Source organism: Salmo trutta, chromosome 9 (assembly GCF_901001165.1).
Source record: "Salmo trutta chromosome 9, fSalTru1.1, whole genome shotgun sequence".
NCBI classification, from domain to species: domain Eukaryota; kingdom Metazoa; phylum Chordata; class Actinopteri; order Salmoniformes; family Salmonidae; genus Salmo; species Salmo trutta.
The window spans coordinates 34,847,785-34,866,850 of NC_042965.1; the positions used below are offsets into that span (position 1 = coordinate 34,847,785).

The 19,066-nt window shown below is 43.3% G+C and overlaps 1 protein-coding gene across 1 annotated transcript in view; it reads left to right on the forward strand.

The window, feature by feature from the left end:
* LOC115200464 (succinyl-CoA:3-ketoacid coenzyme A transferase 1, mitochondrial) overlaps positions 1-19,066 on the forward strand; it is a 124,354-nt gene that overhangs the window by 92,322 nt on the left and 12,966 nt on the right. Inside the window, exons 14-15 of the mRNA XM_029763559.1 lie at positions 5,539-5,628; positions 16,109-16,189. Coding sequence (XP_029619419.1) covers positions 5,539-5,628; positions 16,109-16,189 — 171 coding nt within the window. The remainder of the gene's footprint in view (positions 1-5,538; positions 5,629-16,108; positions 16,190-19,066) is intronic.

Consider the following 19,066-nt stretch of genomic DNA (forward strand, 5'->3'; position numbering starts at 1 on the left):
AGGTAGGACGCAATCCAAGCGTGGGCCGCGCCGGAGATGCCCAACTCGGAGAGGGTGGAGAGGAGGATCTGATGGTTCACAGTATCAAAGGCAGCAGATAGGTCTAGAAGGATGAGAGCAGAGGAGAGAGAGTTAGCTTTAGCAGTGCGGAGAGCCTCCGTGACACAGAGAAGAGCAGTCTCAGTTGAATGCCCAGTCTTGAAACCTGACTGATTAGGATCAAGAAGGTCATTCTGAGAGAGATAGCAGGAGAGCTGGCCAAGGACGGCACGTTCAAGAGTTTTGGAGAGAAAAGAAAGAAGGGATACTCGTCTGTAGTTGTTGACATCGGAGGGATCGAGTGTAGGTTTTTTCAGAAGGGGTGCAACTCTCGCTCTCTTGAAGACGGAAGGGACGTAGCCAGCGGTCAAGGATGAGTTGATGAGCGAGGTGAGGTAGGGGAGAAGGTCTTCGGAAATGGTCTGGAGAAGAGAGGAGGGGATAGGGTCAAGTGGGCAGGTTGTTGGGCGGCCGGCCGTCACAAGACGCGAGATTTCATCTGGAGAGAGAGGGGAGAAAGAGGTCAAAGCACAGGGTAGGGCAGTGTGAGCAGGACCAGCGGTATCGTTTGACTTAGCAAACGAGGATCGGATATCGTCAACCTTCTTTTCAAAATGGGTGACGAAGTCATCCGCAGAGAGGGGGGGAAGGGGGAGGAGGATTCAGGAGGGAGGAGAAGGTAGCAAAGAGCTTCCTAGGGTTAGAGGCAGATGCTTGGAATTTAGAGTGGTAGAAAGTGGCTTTAGCAGCAGAGACAGAAGAGGAGAATGTAGAGAGGAGGGAGTGAAAGGATGCCAGGTCCGCAGGGAGGCGAGTTTTCCTCCATTTCCGCTCGGCTGCCCGGAGCCCTGTTCTGTGAGCTCTCAGTGAGTCGTCGAGCCACGGAGCAGGAGGGGAGGACCGAGCCGGCCTGGAGGATAGGGGACAGAGAAAATCAAAGGATGCAGAAAGGGAGGAGAGGAGGGTTGAGGAGGCAGAATCAGGAGATAGGTTGGAGAAGGTTTGAGCAGAGGGAAGAGATGATAGGATGGAAGAGGAGAGAGTAGCGGGAGAGAGAGAGCGAAGGTTGGGACGGCGCAATACCATCCGAGTAGGGGCAGAGTGAGAAGTGTTGGATGAGAGCGAGAGGGAAAAGGATACAAGGTAGTGGTCGGAGACTTGGAGGGGAGTTGCAATGAGATTAGTGGAAGAACAGCATCTAGTAAAGATGAGGTCAAGCGTATTGCCTGCCTTGTGAGTAGGGGGGAAGGTGAGAGGGTGAGGTCAAAAGAGGAGAGGAGTGGAAAGAAGGAGGCAGAGAGGAATGAGTCAAAGGTAGACGTGGGGAGGTTAAAGTCACCCAGAACTGTGAGAGGTGAGCCATCCTCAGGAAAGGAACTTATCAAGGCGTCAAGCTCATTGATGAACTCTCCAAGGGAACCTGGAGGGCGATAAATGATAAGGATGTTAAGCTTGAAAGGGCTGGTAACTGTGACAGCATGGAATTCAAATGAGGAGATAGACAGATGGGTCAGGGGAGAAAGAGAGAATGTCCACTTGGGAGAGATGAGGATTCCAGTGCCACCACCCCGCTGGCTCGATGCTCTAGGGGTATGCGAGAACACGTGGGCAGACGAGGAGAGAGCAGTAGGAGTCGCAGTGTTATCTGTGGTAATCCATGTTTCCGTCAGCGCCAGGAAGTCTAGGGACTGGAGGGTAGCATAGGCTGAGATGAACTCAGCCTTGTTGGCCGCAGACCGGCAGTTCCAGAGGCTGCCGGAGACCTGGAACTCCACGTGGGTCGTGCGCGCTGGGACCACCAGGTTAGAGTGGCAGGGGCCACGCGGTGTGAAGCGTTTGTATGGCCTGTGCAGAGGGGAGAGAACAGGGATAGACAGACACATAGTTGACAAGCTACAGAAGAGGCTACTCTAATGCAAAGGAGATTGGAATGACAAGTGGACTACACGTCTCGAATGTTCAGAAAGTTAAGCTTACGTTGCAAACATCTTATTGACTAAAATGACGAAAATGATACAGTACTGCTGGCTGGTGGAGTAGGCTAGCTAGCAGTGGCTGCGTTGTTGACTTTGTTTGAACGTGTAGCTGGCTAGGTAACCTCGATAGTTTCAGTACTACACCTTGTCATGATACAAAAGCAACTTTGTAGCTAGCTAACATAACACTAATCAAGACGTTCCTTTGTAATGTATTTAGTTTCTACAGTGCTGCTCGTCGGTAATAGTTGGCTACTTTTGGAAAAATGGCGTCGCGGGGGACGGAAATAGCTGGCTAGCTAACCTCGATAATTACTAAACTACACAATTATCAAGCTATGACAAAGACAACTATGTAGCTAGCTAGCTAACACTGCACTAGTCAAATCGTTCCGTTGTAATGTATTAGTATCTACAGCGCTGCTAGTCGGTAGCGGTTAGCTAGCTAGCAGTGGGTTTGATGATGACTAAGTCTGGAGTCTGGACAACGGCGTCGCGGCTGGCTAGCTAACCTCGATAATTACTCTAAACTACACAATTATCTTAGATACAAAGACAGCAAAGACAACTATGTAGCTAGCTAACTAACACTAACACTAAACTAATCAAGTCGTTCCGTTGTAATGTAATAGTTTCTACAGTGCTGCTAGTCGGTAGAAGTTAGCTAGTTGGCTAGCTAGCAGTGTTGACTAGCTAGCTAGCAGTGTTGACTACGTTCGGACGAAAATAGCTAACCTCGATAATACTCTAATTACTCTAAACTACACAATTATCTTTGATACAAAGACGGCTATGTAGCTAGCTAAGAAAAATTGCTCAGATCAAACAAATCAAACCGTTGTAATGTAATGAAGTGTAATATTACCTGTGGAGTGAAGCAAAGTGTGACTGCTCGCTCCAAACCGGAAGTATCAAGGTATCAAGGTACCATGTTCATCTGTACAAAAAATAGTATACAAGTATAAACACCATGGGACCACGCAGCCGTCATACCGCTCAGCAAGGAGACGCGTTCTGTCTCCTAGAGATGAACGTACTTTGGTGCGAAAAGTGCAAATCAATCCCAGAACAACAGCAAAGGATCTTGGGAAGATGCTGGAGGAAACAGGTACACAAGTATCTATATCGACAGTACAACGAGTCCTATATCGACATAACCTGAAAGGCCGCTCAGCAAGGAAGAAGCCAGTGCTCCAAAACCTCCACAAAAAAGCCAGACTACGGTTTGCAACTGCACATGGGGACGAAGATCGTACTTTTTGGAGAAATGTCCTCTGGTCTGATGAAACAATAATAGAACTGTTTTGCCATAATGACCATCGTTATGTTTGGAGGAAAAAGGGGGAGTCTTGCAGGCCGAAGAACACCATCCCAACCGTGAAGCACGGGGGTGGCAGCATCATGTTGTGGGGGTGCTTTGCAGCAGGAGGGAAGTGTGCACTTCACAAAATATATGGCTTCATGAGGTAGGAAAATGATGTGGATATATTGAAGCAACATCACAAGACATCAGTCAGGAAGTTAAAGCTTGGTCGCAAATGGGTCTTCCAAATGGTAATGACTCCAAGCATACTTCCAAAGTTGTGGCAAAATGGCTTAAGGACAACAAAGTCAAGGTATTGGAGTGGCCATCACAAAGCCCTGACCTCATTCCTATAGAAAATTTGTGGGCAGAACTGAAAAAGCGTGTGCGAGCAAGGAGGCCTACAAACCTGACTCAGTTACACCAGCTCTGTCAGGAGGAATGGGCTAAAATTCACCCAACTTTTTATGGGAAGCTTGTGGAAGGCTACCCGAAACGTTTGACCCAAGTTAAACAATTTGTTGGCAGTGCTACCAAATACTAATTGAGTGTATGTAAACTTCTGACCCACTGGGAATGTGATGAAAGAAATAAAAGCTGAAATAAAAAAAATTCTCTGCTATTATTCTGACATTTCACATTCTTAAAATAAAGTGGTGATCCTAATTGACCTAAGACAGGGAATTTCTACTAGGATTAAATGTCAGGAATTGTGAAATACTGAGTACAACACACCTGCTGAAGAAAGTTTGCTCAACCTACTGTATTTTCCTATGTGTTGCTTTCATCTATTCAGTGTGACAAGGAATGAAGAGATCTAGAGCGGGGACAACTTTATTGGGTGAAATTCATTCCCTCCCTCCCATCCTCTCTCACTCTCTACCTCACCCAAACTCTAATGCATACTGTATTCATATACTGTAAGGAATACTGACAGACTATACACACATACCAACCATATATCCCCTGGATATTCAACAGAGTGCCGTGCAGGCAGTTGTGATTGATGAGCGAAGCAGCTTTTAAATGGGTTTTTCAGTCATCTCACCCCCTGGGCAATGTGCATGCCAGGAAAGCTCATTGGACACAGAGAAATGAGAGACCTGCGTATAATTTTTCTCCCACTTGGCAATCCAATTTTGATGTTCTAATTAGATTTTTCTTCACTGGTTTTGGAAACAAATGTTTTCTCTAGTCTGTATTGAATGCAGACCTCAATACTGTGCCAGGGATCTGTGTGTGTGTGTGTGTGTGTGTGTGTGTGTGTGTGTGTGTGTGTGTGTGTGTGTGTGTGTGTGTTTTCACTGTGTCCATTAACAAGAAGTAAGCTGGCTGGGGCCGGACTCTGATGTAATACAGTGTTTATTCAGTGTTATTCCCCACTGGGCAGACTGTTAATATGCCTCTCTCTACAGTGGATTACTGTATACAGTGCCAGTTTGGTTTAGCCTCTGGATTGGAAAGAGAGCTATGCTCAGGCCTACGTAAGAGAAAAGCAAACAACTGGCAAAATACTCTGTTTCGGTTGTTACTAGTGACATGTGTGGAAGATGCATTACTTTATGTTTTGTTTCGGTTGTTACTGGTGGCATGTGCGGAAGATGCGTTACTTTACGTTCTGTATCGGCTGTTACTGGTGGCATGTGTGGAAGATGTGTTACTTTATGTTCTGTATCGGCTGTTACTGGTGGCATGTGTGGAAGATGTGTTACTTTACGTTCTGTATCGGCTGTTACTGGTGGCATGTGTGGAAGATACGTTACTTTACATTCTGTATCGGCTGTTACTGGTGACATGTGTGTAAGATGTTACTTTACGTTCTGTATCGGTTGTTACTGGTGGCATGTGCGGAAGATACATTACTTTACGTTCTGTATCGGTTGTTACTGGTGGCATGTGCGGAAGATACGTACCTTGGCTTGCTCTTTCGGCTGTTACTGGTGGCATGTGTGGAAGATGCGTTAATTTACGTTCTGCTTCGGCTGTTACTGGTGGCATGTGTGGACAACGTGTTATTTAACGTTCTGTATCGGCTGTTACTGGTGGCATGTGTAGAAGCTGTTACTTTACATTCTGTATCTGCTGTTAATGGTGGCATGTGTGGAAAATACGTAACTTTGCTTACTCTTTTGGCTGTTACTGTTGGCGTGTGTGGAAGATGTATTACTTTGAGTACCCCTGGGCTCTATTGTTTACTGTATTGCTTTGTTTGCCCTTCAGGGTAAGATGGTGAAGGGGATGGGTGGAGCCATGGATCTGGTGGCCAGCGCTGGAACCAAGGTGGTCGTCACCATGGAGCACTCCGCCAAGGTAAGAGTGTGTGACTGTGTGGACGTGCATGCATCCAAAGCAATCCCAAGGCCATCCTGTTCCAGTGTTGTGTATATGAGTGACTCCAGATCAGCGATATTTAGGACATCATATACAGTTGAAGTCGAAAGTTTACATACACCTTTGCCAAATACATTTAAACTCAGTTTCACAACATTGCCTTTAAATTGTTTAACTTGGGTCAAACGTTTTGGGTAGCCTTCCATAAGCTTCCCACAATAACTTGGGTGAATTTTGGCCCATTCCTCAGAGCTGGTGTAACTGAGTCAGGTTTGTAGGCCTCCTTGCTCGCTCACACTTTTTCAGTTCTGCCCACAAATTTTCTATAGGATTGAGGTCAGGGCTTTGTGATGGCCACTCCAATACCTTGACTTTGTTGTCCTTAAGCCATTTTGCCACAACTTTGTAAGTATGCTTGGGGTCATTGTCCATTTGGAAGACCCATTTGCGAGCAGGCTTTAACTTCCTGACTGATGTCTTGTGATGTTGCTTCAATATATCCACATCATTTTCCTACCTCATGATGCCATCTATTTTGTGAAGTGCACACGTCCCTCCTGCAGCAAAGTACCCCCACAACATGATGCTGCCACCCCCGTGCTTCACGGTTGGGATGGGGCTCTTTGGCTTGCAGGCCTCCCCCTTTTTCCTTCAAGATAACGATGGTTATTATGGCCAAACAGTTCTATTTTTGTTTCATCAGACCAAAGGACATTTCTCCAAAAAGTACGATCTTCGTCCCCATGTGCAGTTGCGAACCGTAGTCTGGCTTTTTTATGGAGGTTTTGGAGCACTGGCTTCTTCCTTGCTGAGCGGCCTTTCAGGTTATGTCGATATAGGACTCGTTGTACTGTCGATATAGATACTTTTGTACCTGTTTCCTCCAGCATCTTCACAAGGTCCTTTGCTGTTGTTCTGGGATTGATTTGCACTTTTCGCACCAAAGTACGTTCATCTCTAGGAGACAGAACGCGTCTCCTTCCTGAGCGGTATGACGGCTGCGTGGTCCCATGGTGTTTATACTTGCGTACTATTTTTTGTACAGATGAACGTGGTACCTTCAGGCGTTTGGAAATTGTTCCCAAGGAGGAACCAGACATGTGGAGGTTGACAAAAACAATTCTGAGGCCTTGGCTGATTTCCCCATGATGTCAAGCAAAGAGGCACTGAGTTTGAAGGAAGGCCTTGAAATACAGCCACAGGTACCTATCAGAAGCTTCTAAAGCCATGACTTAATTTTCTGGAATTTTCCAAGCTGTTTAAAGGCAGTCAACTTAGTGTATGTAAACTTCTGACTCACTGGAATTGTGATACAGTGAATTATAAGTGAAATAATCTGTCTGTAAACAGTTGATGGAAAAATTACTTGTGTCATGCACAAAGTAGATGTCCTAACCGACTTGCCAAAACTATAGTTTGTTAACAAGACATTTGTGGAGTGGTTGAAAAACGAGTTTTAATGACTCCAACCTAAGTGTATGTAAACTTCCAACTTCAACTGTATGTCCTTTGTGTGTGTGTGTGTGTGTGTGTGTGTGTGTGTGTGTGTGTGTGTGTGTGTGTGTGTGTGTGTGTGTGTGTGTGTGTGTGTGTGTGTGTGTGTGTGTGTGTGTGTGTAGATATATATTTTGTGATACACTGTAACCTCTCTGAGTGTGATGCGTCAGTTCCTCTAATGAGCGTTTGATTCCACTAATGGATGAATTAATGATTTTAAATGATGCCTTTGACAGTCCCAGAGCTCCCTATAGGCTCCTTGGTGCTCAGATGGACTAATGCTCTCATCCAATACGTACTGGAGCAGTACACCAACCTGATTATGGCAGTAAAATGCAATTCCATGAAAAAGCCTCTGTAATTGAAGTGTTTGTTGCCATGGCTTCCCAGGCCTATGACCGGTAATATAAGTATTTGTGGAAGTTGCTGGCTTTCCAGGCCAATGTAAAAGGTCACCGGCATAACCGTTCAGGGGGAGGTCAAAAAGGCGATTTCACAATTCTGTTTGGACATATGTTTATATGGATATGCTTTTTAATGAAACTATTTGAAACAAGCCATTTCACTTCGTTATTATCATGGCATTTCATTAATATTTTCAGTGGTGGAAAAAGTACCCAATTGTCATACTTGAGTAAAAGTAAAGATACTTTCAAGTAAAAGTCACCCAGTAAAATACTACTTGAGTAAGTCAAAAAGTATTTGGTTTTAAATATATTTAAGTATCAAAATTAAATGTAATTTCTAAAATAGAACTTGTATGTTCTCTTGATGAGTGTGTGATTCTGGCCATTTTCCTGTCTTGATAAGCATTCAAAATGTAACAACTACCTTTGTGTGTCAGAGAAAATGTATGGAGTAAAATGTACACTATTTTCTTTAGGAATGTAGTGAAGTAGAAGTTATAAATAATTAACTGAAGGGCAGATACCCCAAAAAGGACTTAAGTAGTACTTTAAAGTATTTTTACTTAACCACTGATTATTATTTAGGTTATTACTTATAAATATGATTTTACAAATTAAGAAATGCCAGGTTGTAGAGGATCTGTCGCATTTTCGTATTGACCCAACATGAACAGAGTCAAAATAAAGATATATGCCTACCTTTTCCTTGTCTTTTGGCTTATCTGCGTATCAAGAAATATAATACAGATCCTATTTTGATGCACAAAACCATTCAAATGAAGTCCGATGGGTTTTCTCTCACTTTTCCCAAAATATTTGCATAATGTCACAAACCATGCTGCTACGGTCATTTGATGGCAGTGGCATTGGCACATATATGTAATTTGTTGGGACTTGACTTTAACATTAATCTAAAGACTGTTATTTATCTAGTTAACTAAATATGTTTAATTGTTACATGATTCAATTAAGCATGTAACAATTAATTCATTAGGATCTGGGGTACTGCGAGAGTGGGTCTTTAAAGAGTTACCATTTCCCGAATTAAACTCTAAAACGTCTTTACCCATCACATCTATAAACAGTCAATTTATTAATCATAATCTTGTGTCATGTCTCCATTCTGAATAGTCGTAACCGCCTTGCATCCGCAAAAACCCTAGCCTTACTTATGATTCAGTACTACACAAACTGGTTTAATTATTTATTTACCAGCTAATTAAATGGGAACACAGGATAAACACACACACTGGTTATTGACTGGAGAAGTAATACACTGAAAACAGGTCCCTAGCGGAATGACAACAACATGGATGCTTGTTAACCTGATATGGCTTGATCCCGTTAGCGGGATCGATATGACGACAGCCAGTGAAAGTGCAGGGCGGCAAATTCAAAACAACAAAAATCTCATAATTAAAATTTCTCAAGTATTATACACCATTTTAAAGATATTTTAAAGATAAGATTCTCCTTAATCCAACCACAGTGTCCGATTTCAAAAAGACTTTACGGCATAAGCATAACATCAGATTATGTTAGGACAGCACCTAAACAAGAAAAACCACACAGCCATTTTCCAAGCAAGGAGAGGCGTCACAAAAAACAGAAATACAGCTAAACTTAATCACTAACCTTTGATGATCTTCATCAGATGACACTCCCAGGACTCAATGTTACAAAATACATGTATGTTTTGTTCGATAAAGTTCATATTTATATCCATAAACCCCATTTTACATTGGCGTGTGATGTTCATAAAATGTATTCCCTCCAAAACCTACGGTGAATGAGCACATCAACTTACAAAATACTCATCATAAACGTTGATAAACATTTACAACAGTTATTGAAAGAATTATAGATACACTTCTCCTTAATAATATGCATACTTTAGTTTCTGGGAGTGAGTAGCAGGCAGTTTACTCTGGGCACGTCTGTCATCCAAGCTACTCAATACTGCCACCATCCATAAGAAGTTAATGAAGAGATGGAGAGGGACAGAGACGCTTAGCATTGCCACATTCAGAAACTACTCTCACCTACAATAACCACATACTTTGCACACGAACCAACACCCGCTTTGAGCAAGAAATCATGAATGTTTTTACGTGAAATGCCTGGGTTCGCCGGGCATCTTTCAATGAATGGGGCAGCCTTGGAAAGGGGTTAGGCCTTTTCGTGGCACGCTTGTAAGGCTTTGATTGTCCGAAATGGTGCCAACAACTCTTCTACTGTTGTCCTTCTTCGTGGTTGTGCGGTATCCGGTGACTTGTCTTGTAGTCCTGAACAGAACTACAGAGTTGATTCTCCTTCCATGCCCTCTTGAAGATACTACCTTGAAGATAGGCTAGCCAGCCATATCAATGGTTCCCCAATGGGGTGATGAGAGTAGCGTAATACAATGGTTGGAGCAGAGTAACAGAATGGTCCTACTTAAATTCGTTTTCGTGATTGTCCGCGAGGTGAGTTTATCGTCTCCACCTCGTGTTGAGATTCAAAGTTCAAACCATGTTAAACGTGTAGCTGCCCCTTCACGCTTTTTATGGTTCCATGTGTTTTTTTTTAAAACTCATTATTTATACCTTTTGCTCAAAAGGGGCGGTTCCGGCAGGCTGGCATGCTCCCTGACCTCACTCCGGGTGGTGGTTACTCACTGTGCAAAGTTATGGAAAACAATTATCTCTTATAACTTCTCAAATCACATCCCTCTCCAAAAATAAACACTTGCATAATTTTCCATATTACATGCACAACCCATAGTATAGAAACATCATCCATGTAGTGGGTATACTTTCCAAGTTACAGTATTTCCTTTATAAAATTAATGACATTTAAAAAATAACAAACCAAATGTTCTATAGATTGCTTCTGACCATTTCCCACGTTCTACGTCAGAAATATTGTTTTCATACTTGCTTTTGAACGTGTTACAGTTTCAGCGGGAAAAGGGTCTGTTGAGACAAAGCACATTCCTTTGGTGAATTTGGAGAGCACAGGCCTGGATCTTCTCCTTTGATTTACAACAGAATGCGAGTTTTTAATTCCAACTAGTTCTTTCCTTGCTCATCTGAAGTTGTTCATTGCAAACGTGATCTGACCTATTTGGATTCTTGTGGACAGTCATGACAGTCCCCCTCTGGTGGGTTGAATCTTGGAAAGATTCTGCAAGTTGCAACCCACCACAAGAATCACCACGGGATATCCTGGTTGTGGATTGTCGTGACATCTTCAAAGAGAGGACGCCGGAATGACAGTAATAATGTAGCCTAAACTACTGAAAATAGGCCTTTCACAAGATTAAATATTATTTGATTGTTATTAAAGAGATGGTGTCCAGACAGACTACTTTAGGAAACTTTCTGAATGGATATATCGGCCTATAGACAGAATCAGCGAAGTCACACATTCACACCCCCGTAAAAGCACCCATCAATCAAAGCCACCAGCGAATGTCAGACATGAGTAAATATTTCTCCTTTCCTTAAAACGTATTAAAAAACCTAGGCCTTCCTTAGGCCTTCCGAAAGTAGGTTATAAGATAATGAATTGGCAAGGAAAGTATGAAAGGGGACAGCTGTGCTCTAGTATGAAAATGAAATTGACAATTGTTTAAAATAGAAACAAATACACTCAACATGTCCATAACCTATTTATCAGCGATGCTGATTATTGAGTGGGAGAGTGTTGGAAAGATTGTTCAAATCTTGTGAGGAATTTTTACAATTTGACTTTGTTGACGTACTGTGTGAGGTGAAGAAAAAATTACTTAGAAGCCAAGCTGGGAACTTTCCTACATTTGACATTTGCGAGAAGCAGGACAGGTACTTCTATGCGTGCTCAGGCACGAACACTCCGTCAAAATTTAACAGGACAGAGAAACCAGACATGATGGTATGAAATAAACCCAAACTTTTTCTCACAAGCGTTGCAGGTTGTGAATTCTGCAAACAACGTTTCCACTCCGAGAATGAGAACGGTAAATTATTATAATTAACACATGGATTAACAGAAATGTATGTAACCAAATGACAGGGATTAATGGTAAATTGCTTGTTTTACAAATAGTAGGCGACCACATGGGAATTCATAAAAGTCCATTAAGGGCCGACACTGTATAGCCTCGGCTACTATTCTACTTTGTGGAGATAGGAGGATGGCACATTTTTTTTTATCTCACGGCATATCAGCTTGGACCGGGCCTGATCAGCGTTGATTCGCCTATAAATTAAGAAAAGTTTCATTTTCAAAGTATATCATGCCAGGTTGGAGAGGATTGGTGCATTGTCCATTTGACAAAACATTAGCCCATTGTAGGCCTCAGAGACAGAACCTTGTCGACTGCTGTTGAATAATTAACAAATAGTCCTTTTTTTTAAGACGACCAATTTATTTATTTACTAGCAAGTAATGAAAATGTTCGTTGTATAAAATAAAGTCTACACATAAAAAAAAATAATTCTGAAGTAACATAGACTATAGCGCTCTACACCCCCGCACATCTAGCTGCTGGAGCATCACTACACCACCACACATCTAGCCGATTAGCTGCTGGAGCATCACTACACCACCACACATCTAGCCGATTAGCTGCTGGAGCATCACTACACCCCCACACATCTAGCCGATTAGCTGCTGGAGCATCACTACACCACCACACATCTGGCCGATTAGCTGCTGGAGCATCACTACACCACCACACATCTAGCCGATTAGCTGCTGGAGCATCACTACACCTCCACACATCTAGCCGACTAGCTGCTGGAGCATCACTACACCACCACACATCTAGCCGATTAGCTGCTGGAGCATCACTACACCACCACACATCTAGCCGTTTAGCTGCTGGAGCATCACTACACCACCACACATCTAGCCGTTTAGCTGCTGGAGCATCACTACACCACCACACATCTAGTCGTTTAGCTGCCGGAGCATCACTACACCCCCGCACATCTAGCCGATTAGCTGCTGGAGCATCAAAGGACAGTTGGAAAGAGGAGGAGATGTAGAAAGTTTAATAAACAGACTAAGTTCGCAAAACAATCACCTATAATCATTAGTTAACACACCGCTATTAGGTCAAGATTATCTACAGTTGAAGTCGGAAGTTTACATACAGTTAGGTTGGAGTCATTAAAACTCGTTTTTCAAGCACTCTACAAACTTCTAGTTAACAAACTATAGTTTTGGCAAGTCGGTTGGGACATCTACTTTGGGCATGACACAAGTAATTTTCCCAATAATTGTTTACAGACAGATTATTTCACTTACAATTCACTGTATCACAATTCCAGTGGGTGACAAGTTTACATACACTGTTGACTGTGCCTTTAAACAGCATTGGAAATTTCCAGAAAATTATGTCATGGCTTTAGAAGCTTCTGATAGGCTAATTGACATACTTTAAGTCAATTGGAGGTGTACCTGTGGATGTATTTCAAGGCCTACCTTCAAACTCAGTGCCTCTTTGCTTGACATCATGGGAAAATCAAAAGAAATCAGCCAAGACCTCAGGAAAGTAATTGTAGACCTCAATCAGTCTGGTTCATCCTTGGGAGCAATTTCAAAACGCCTGAAGGTACCACGTTCATCTGTACAAACAATAGTACGCAAGTATAAACACCATGGGACCATGCAGCCGTCATACCGCTCAGGAAGGAGACGTGTTTTGTCTCCTAGAGATGAACGTACTTTGGTGCGAAAAGTGCAAATCAATCCCAGAACAACAGCAAAGACCTTGTGAAGATGCTGGAGGAAGCAGGTACAAAAGTATCTATATCTACAGTGGGAAGCTTGTGGAAGGCTACCCGAAACATTTGACCCAAGTTAAACAACAATTTAAAGGCAATGCTACCAAATAATAATTAGGTGTATGTAAACTGCTGACCAACTGGTAATGTGATGAAAAAAATAAAAGCTGAAATAAATCATTCTCTCTACTATTATTCTGACATTTCACATTCTTAAAATAAAGTGATGATATTAACTGACCTAAGACATGGAATTTTTACTAGGATTAAATGTCAGGAATTGTGAAAAACTGAGTTCAAATGTATTTGGCTAAGGTGTATGTAAACTTCCGACTTCAACTGTACATCAGTGGTTCCCAAACTTTTTATAGTCCCCATACCCTTTCAAACATTCAACCTCCAGCTGCATACCCTCTGTAGCACCAGGGTCAGCGCACTCTCAAATGTTGCTTTTTGCCATCATTGTAAGCCTGCCACACACACTATACGATATGTTTATTAAACATAAGAATGAGTGTGGGTTTTTGTCACAACCCGGCTCGTGGGAAGTGACAAAAAGCTCTTATAGGACCAGAGCACAAAATAATAATACAATAATAATCAATAATTTTAGAAGGATTACTTAATCCTATCCCAGGTATTCCTTAAAGAGGATGTCTTCCTTAATTGACCCCCATAAACATAACGGACATATACCAGGAGCTGTGCCAGGCTCGCCACGTTTGTTGACTCATCTAGCTGTAACACATATAATTCACTGGCTTGTATGCGAAGCAGTAATTGTTTCAAAACATCTCCTGCTGTGTCACTGATGCGTCATGAAACAGTGTTGTATAGTTTTTTGGCCCTCTCCACCAAATTCGCAGGAAGAATGAAGTCCTCCGCAATAGTATGGGGCTTGCCTGTCTTAGCCACTCGGTAGCTCACCATATAAGACGCTTCTATCCCGTTCTTATTAATGGTATCTGTTGCTTTTATACATGTCTTACTACTCGAAAGTGGTCTTAATTCTCGCTCAAAAAGCTCCTGTGGCTTATTTTTCAAATTGCCATGTTTTGTTTAAAAATGTCTGCGCAAGAGTGAATGTTTCATCGAGTTGTGAGATAGTACTTTTGCACAAATAACACACTATGGCTGAGGAAAGGCACTACTCCAAATATAAGTGAACCCCAAATCAATGTAGTTCTCATCATATTTGCGCCTCTTCGATGGTCCAACGTCCCTGTCTGTTGTTCGGTGCTTTCCCGGGTAAGGGGTCAGTAGCTCTTTGGCTGCATCAGATTCACAACTGTCGATGTCCATGTTAGCTGGGCTAACAACAAATGTAGAATTACTGATGCTAGCATTGGATGTGCTCGTTGAAGCAGAACAACTTGTGTTGTTGACAGGTGCAGGTGTAGTACTGCTGGTAGTAGGTGTACTACCAGTAGAGCTGGTATGTGTCTCTATGGACACGGGCCTTACTAAATGGACTGTTTGAAAATGTGAAGATTTTTTAAGTATATATATATATTTTTAAATGAGTATCACATTTTTATTTGGCGTACCCCTGGGGGTAAGCATTCCCCAGTTTGGGAATACCTGATCTACATGAAAATAAAGTTAAGAAAAATCCTAATATCAATGTAGGCCTATGTAAACGGTTTTGACTATTTGATTTTCATGACGGTCTTCATCCATAAACGTCACAGTTCTACCTGTGACCTATAATTAGAGTATTTGTGGCTGTCTAGGCCTATGATCTGTAATGGGAGTATTTGTGGCTGTCCAGTCCTATGATCTGTAATGGGAGTATTGTGGCTGTCCAGTCCTATGATCTGTAATGGGAGTATTTGTGGCTGTCTAGGCCTATGATCTGTAATGGGAGTATTTGTGGCTGTCTAGGCCTATGATCTGTAATGGGAGTATTTGTGGCTGTCTAGGCCAATGATCTGTAATGGGAGTATTGTGGCTGTCCAGTCCTATGACCTGTAATGGGAGTATTTTTGGCTGTGGCTATCCAGTCCTATGATCTGTAATGGGAGTATTTGTGGCTGTCCAGTCCTATGATCTGTAATTAGAGTATTTGTGACTGTCTAGGCCTATGATCTGTAATGGGAGTATTTGTGGCTGTCTAGGCCTATGATCTGTAATGGGAGTATTTGTGACTGTCTAGGCCTATGATCTGTAATGGGAGTATTTGTGGCTGTCTAGGCCAATGATCTGTAATGGGAGTATTGTGGCTGTCCAGTCCTATGACCTGTAATGGGAGTATTTTTGGCTGTGGCTATCCAGTCCTATGATCTGTAATGGGAGTATTTTTGGCTGTGGCTATCCAGTCCTATGATCTGTAATGGGAGTATTTGTGGCTTTCTAGGCCTATGATCTGTAATGGGAGTATTTGTGGCTGTCTAGGCCTATGATCTGTAATGGGAGTATTTGTGACTGTCCAGTCCTATGACCTGTAATGGGAGTATTTGTGGCTGTCCAGTCCTATGATCTGTAATTGGAGTATTTGTGGGTGTGAATCCCACACCCCTAGGACAGAGGTACCTTATAGAACAGAAACATTAACTCATGCTCTGGAATGCGGTATCACCCACAGACATCATACATCTTCCAGAGGTCCATCCTCAGTAGAACACACACAGATGCGTGTTCTAACAACCCCTTATTCTGTTGCATAAAACAACCATTTGATGCAGTAATGGCATTATAACAATCTCTTGTAATTTCTCCACCATACCAGTTCAACTGGGTCGTTGCGTATGACCTTTAACATGACCTTTGCTCTCTCTCTCTCTTTCCTTTGTTCTTTGTCAGGGAGGAAAATTCAAGATTCTGGACACATGCAACCTGCCACTGACAGGAAAACAGTGTGTGGATCGGATCATCACTGAAAAGGTGTGTGTGTGTGTGTGTGTGTGTGTCTGTGTGTGTGAGTTCTGTGTGTTTCTGTTACGTATTTTCCGTTTGCCAAGGTGTCCTCCATATCTTTGTTGTCTAGATTAAATTTACTGGCTTTGCTATACAAATCAAACTCCTCACAACACAGCCCTCATGTGAATCTCTTCCACACAGAAAGATTGAAGTGACTCTTCAAAACAACTCTGTATAATCCAGGTATTTTGGAGTCCAACTGGGGCTATTTAGACGCCTGGGTTATATTATACCTAAACTGAATATGAGTCATAATGTCAGGCTTTATGTGAAACACTTTCCTCTGGTGAATATACAGTACTACTGACTCACTGAAGTCCTAGAGCTGACACGCTCCTCTCCAGCTCACTGTAGTCCTAGAGCTGACACGCTCCTCTCCAGCTCACTGTAGACCTAGAGCTGACACGCTCCTCTCCAGCTCACTGTAGACCTAGAGCTGACACGCTCCTCTCCAGCTCACTGTAGTCCTAGAGCTGACACGCTCCTCTCCAGCTCACTGTAGACCTAGAGCTGACACGCTCCTCTCCAGCTCACTGTAGTCCTAGAGCTGACACGCTCCTCTCCAGCTCACTGTAGTCCTAGAGCTGACACGCTCCTCTCCAGCTCACTGTAGTCCTAGAGCTGACACGCTCCTCTCCAACTCACTGTAGTCCTAGAGCTGACACGCTCCTCTCCAGCTCACTGTAGTCCTAGAGCTGACACGCTCCTCTCCAGCTCACTGTAGTCCTAGAGCTGACACGCTCCTCTCCAGCTCACTGTAGTCCTAGAGCTGACACGCTCCTCTCCAGCTCACTGTAGTCCTAGAGCTGACACGCTCCTCTCCAGCTCACTGTAGTCCTAGAGCTGACACGCTCCTCTCCAGCTCACTGTAGTCATAGAGCTGACACGCTCCTCTCCAACTCACTGTAGTCCTAGAGCTGACACGCTCCTCTCCAGCTCACTGTAGACCTAGAGCTGACACGCTCCTCTCCAGCTCACTGTAGTCCTAGAGCTGACACGCTCCTCTCCAGCTCACTGTAGTCCTAGAGCTGACACGCTCCTCTCCAGCTCACTGTAGTCCTAGAGCTGACACGCTCCTCTCCAGCTCACTGTAGACCTAGAGCTGACACGCTCCTCTCCAGCTCACTGTAGTCCTAGAGCTGACACGCTCCTCTCCAGCTCACTGTAGTCCTAGAGCTGACACGCTCCTCTCCAGCTCACTGTAGACCTAGAGCTGACACGCTCCTCTCCAGCTCACAGAATGATGCGGGTTTATAGCATTGGAAAAGGTTGAAAGATCACAAACAGAATCGCTTGGCCTTGGCGGTTGGAAGCCACTGGGTTTGTTTCAGTATTCTAAACAATACACCCAATCTTTTTAAATGTACAGTGAGGGAAAAAAGTATTTGATCCCCTGCTAATTTTGTACGTTTGCCCACTGACAAAGAAATTATCAGTCTATAGTTTTAATGGTAGATTTATTTGAACAGTGAGAGACAGAATAACAACAAAAAAATCCAGAAAAACACATGTCAAAAATTTTATAAATGGATTTGCATTTTAATGAGGGAAATAAGTATTTCGCCCCCTCTCAATCAGAAAAATGTCTGTCTCCCAGGTGTGTTTTATAAAGGAAACGAGCTGAGATTAGGAGCACACTCTTAAAGGGAGTGCTCCTAATCTCAGTTTGTTACCTGTATAAAAGACACCTGTACACAGAAGCAATCAATCAATCCGATTCCAAACTCTCCACCATGGCCAAGACCAAAGAGCTCTCCAAGGATGTCAGGGACAAGATTGTAGACCTACACAAGGCTGGAATGGGCTACAAGACCATCGCCAAGCAGCTTGGTGAGAAGGTGACAACAGTTGGTGTGATTATTCACAAATGGAAGAAACACAAAATAACTGTCAATCTCCCTCAGCCGGGGGCTTCATGCAAGATCTCACCTCGTGGAGTTGCAATGATCATGAGAACGGTGAGGAATCAGCCCAGAACTACACGGGAGGATCTTGTCAATGATCTCAAGGCAGCTGGGACCATAGTCACCAAGAAAACAATTGGTAACACACTACGCCGTGAAGGACTGAAATCCTGCAGCACCCGCAAGGTACCCCTGCTCAAGAAAGCACATATACATGCCCGTCTGAAGTTTGCCAATGAACATCTGAATGATTCAGAGGACAACTGGGTGAAAGTGTTGTGGTCAGATGAGACCAAAATGGAGCTCTTTGGCATCAACTCAACTCGCCGTGTTTGGAGGAGGAGGAATGCTGCCTATGACCCCAAGAACACCATCCCCACATTCAAACATGGAGGTGGAAACATTATGCTTTGGGGGTGTTTTTCTGCTAAGGGGACAGGACAACTTCACCGCATCAAAGGGACGATGGACGGGGCCATGTACCGTCAAATCTTGGGTGAGAACCTCCTTCTCTCAGCCAGGGCATTGAAAATAGGTCATGGATGGGTATTCCAGCATGACAATGACTCAAAACACACGGCCAAGGCAACAAAGGAGTGGCTCAAGAAGAAGCACATTAAGGTCCTGGAGTGGGCTAGCCAGTCTCCAGACCTGAATCCCATAGAAAATCTGTGGAGGGAGCTGAAGGTTCGAGTTGCCAAACGTCAGCCTCGAAACCTTAATGACTTGCAGAAGATCTGCAAAGAGTGGGACAAAATCCCTCCTAAGATGTGTGCAAACCTGGTGGCCAACTACAAGAAACGTCTGACCTCTGTGATTGCCAACAAGGATTTTGCTACCAAGTACTAAGTCATGTTTTTCAGAGGGGTCAAATATTTATTTCCCTCATTAAAATGCAAATCAATTTATAACATTTTTGACATGCGTTTTTCTGGAT